The following is a 1,277-nucleotide window of genomic DNA, read 5'->3' as shown; positions in this document are numbered from 1 at the left end:
GTGAGAGAGATCCGGGGGATGGGCAGGAGCAAGAGTCAGCTCGGGTTCCCTCGGAGCCATCCCCTGGGCTGCGTGGCACTGCCGCCAGCTGGAGCATCCTGCCCTGCTGTGCCCACACTGCTTTCCCCTCCGTGGGAACCCAGAATCCTCCACTGGTGCGTGCTCAGCTGCGGGTTTAGCTGCGCAGCCAGTTTCTTTGTGCCATGGGCTGTCCCTGCTGGGGGTCCAGTGGAGACCCTGCCTGCGTGGGCGCGGAGGGGAGCGTTTCCTGCGCAGCCTGCTCCTCCCTAGCCTCGGGGCTGGTGACTACAGCAGCTGTCTTGCTGCTGGGTGACTCATCCCCTCTCCTGCCTGGTTTTCATCATGCCTCCCTCCAGCTCAGGTTCGCCCAGCCTGCCTCCCCATGTACGGCCAGCGGTTCCAGACCGGCAGGGTCTCCTGGCTTCGGGAAGACCAGGGAGAACGAAGGTGAGGGAGGATGCTGGCTCTGTGCAGGCAGCTCCCCGGTGCTGCAGGGGTAACTTGCAGTGGTTGCCCTCCTGACTGTGTGGCTCCACAGAAATAACGCCTGTGAGAAATGCCAGCCTCCTCCTTCACTGCCTTGCAAGAAGCTGGTGCTGCAGAGGGGCCGAGGGCAGTGGAGGGGGCATGGCCCACCCTCTCCCATGGCTCCTCCTGCCTTGCAGATAACACATCTCCGAAGCTTCGGGAGGCTGAGGTGAAGCTGATTGACTACAAGACCTGCAACAGCGACAAGGTGTACGAGGGGTACCTGACTCCGCGGATGATGTGTGCTGGGTACCTGCAAGGAGGGAAAGATGCGTGTCAGGTGAGGCGGGGGCACACCAGGTAGGGTGCTGTGGGAGGGGTAGGGCTTTTCCTGTGCGCCAGTGTGCCCTGGCTGGGGGCTGAAAGGAGAACGTCTCCCATATCTCTTTCTCGCTACTCTGCCCCTGCAGGGTGACAGCGGAGGGCCGCTGGTCTGCGAGGACAACGGCCGCTGGTACGTGGCCGGGGTGACGAGCTGGGGGACAGGATGTGGCCAGAAGAACAAGCCTGGTGTTTACACACGTGTGACAAAGCTTCTCAGCTGGATCTACAGCAAAATGGAGGTGAGGTGTCATGAGGGGGCAGCGCTTGGGCAGGGAGACTTATGCATTGGCCCCAGGTGCATTGAGAGGGGCTGTATCCCCCAGCCCAGCCCCTGGCACCTCACCCTTGCTCTCCCCTCTCTCCTTTGCAGAGTGAGAATGACTAAGACCGGGATGGACTCTTGC

At 62.2% G+C, this 1,277-nt stretch overlaps 1 protein-coding gene across 1 annotated transcript in view; it reads left to right on the top strand.

Moving 5' to 3' along the window:
• TMPRSS13 (transmembrane protease, serine 13) overlaps nucleotides 1-1,258 on the top strand; it is a gene marked incomplete at its 5' end in the record, with an annotated part of 4,225 nt that extends 2,967 nt beyond the window's left edge. The window contains 5 exon segments of the mRNA XM_009875685.1: nucleotides 378-432; nucleotides 434-468; nucleotides 687-829; nucleotides 960-1,112; nucleotides 1,244-1,258. Coding sequence (XP_009873987.1) covers nucleotides 378-432; nucleotides 434-468; nucleotides 687-829; nucleotides 960-1,112; nucleotides 1,244-1,258 — 401 coding nt within the window.
• Between the last annotated feature and the right edge of the window lie 19 nt (nucleotides 1,259-1,277).

This window comes from Apaloderma vittatum, unplaced genomic scaffold, assembly GCF_000703405.1.
Source record: "Apaloderma vittatum isolate BGI_N311 unplaced genomic scaffold, ASM70340v1 scaffold29018, whole genome shotgun sequence".
NCBI lineage: Eukaryota > Metazoa > Chordata > Aves > Trogoniformes > Trogonidae > Apaloderma > Apaloderma vittatum.
This window is presented reverse-complemented; position numbering and strand designations above follow the sequence as displayed.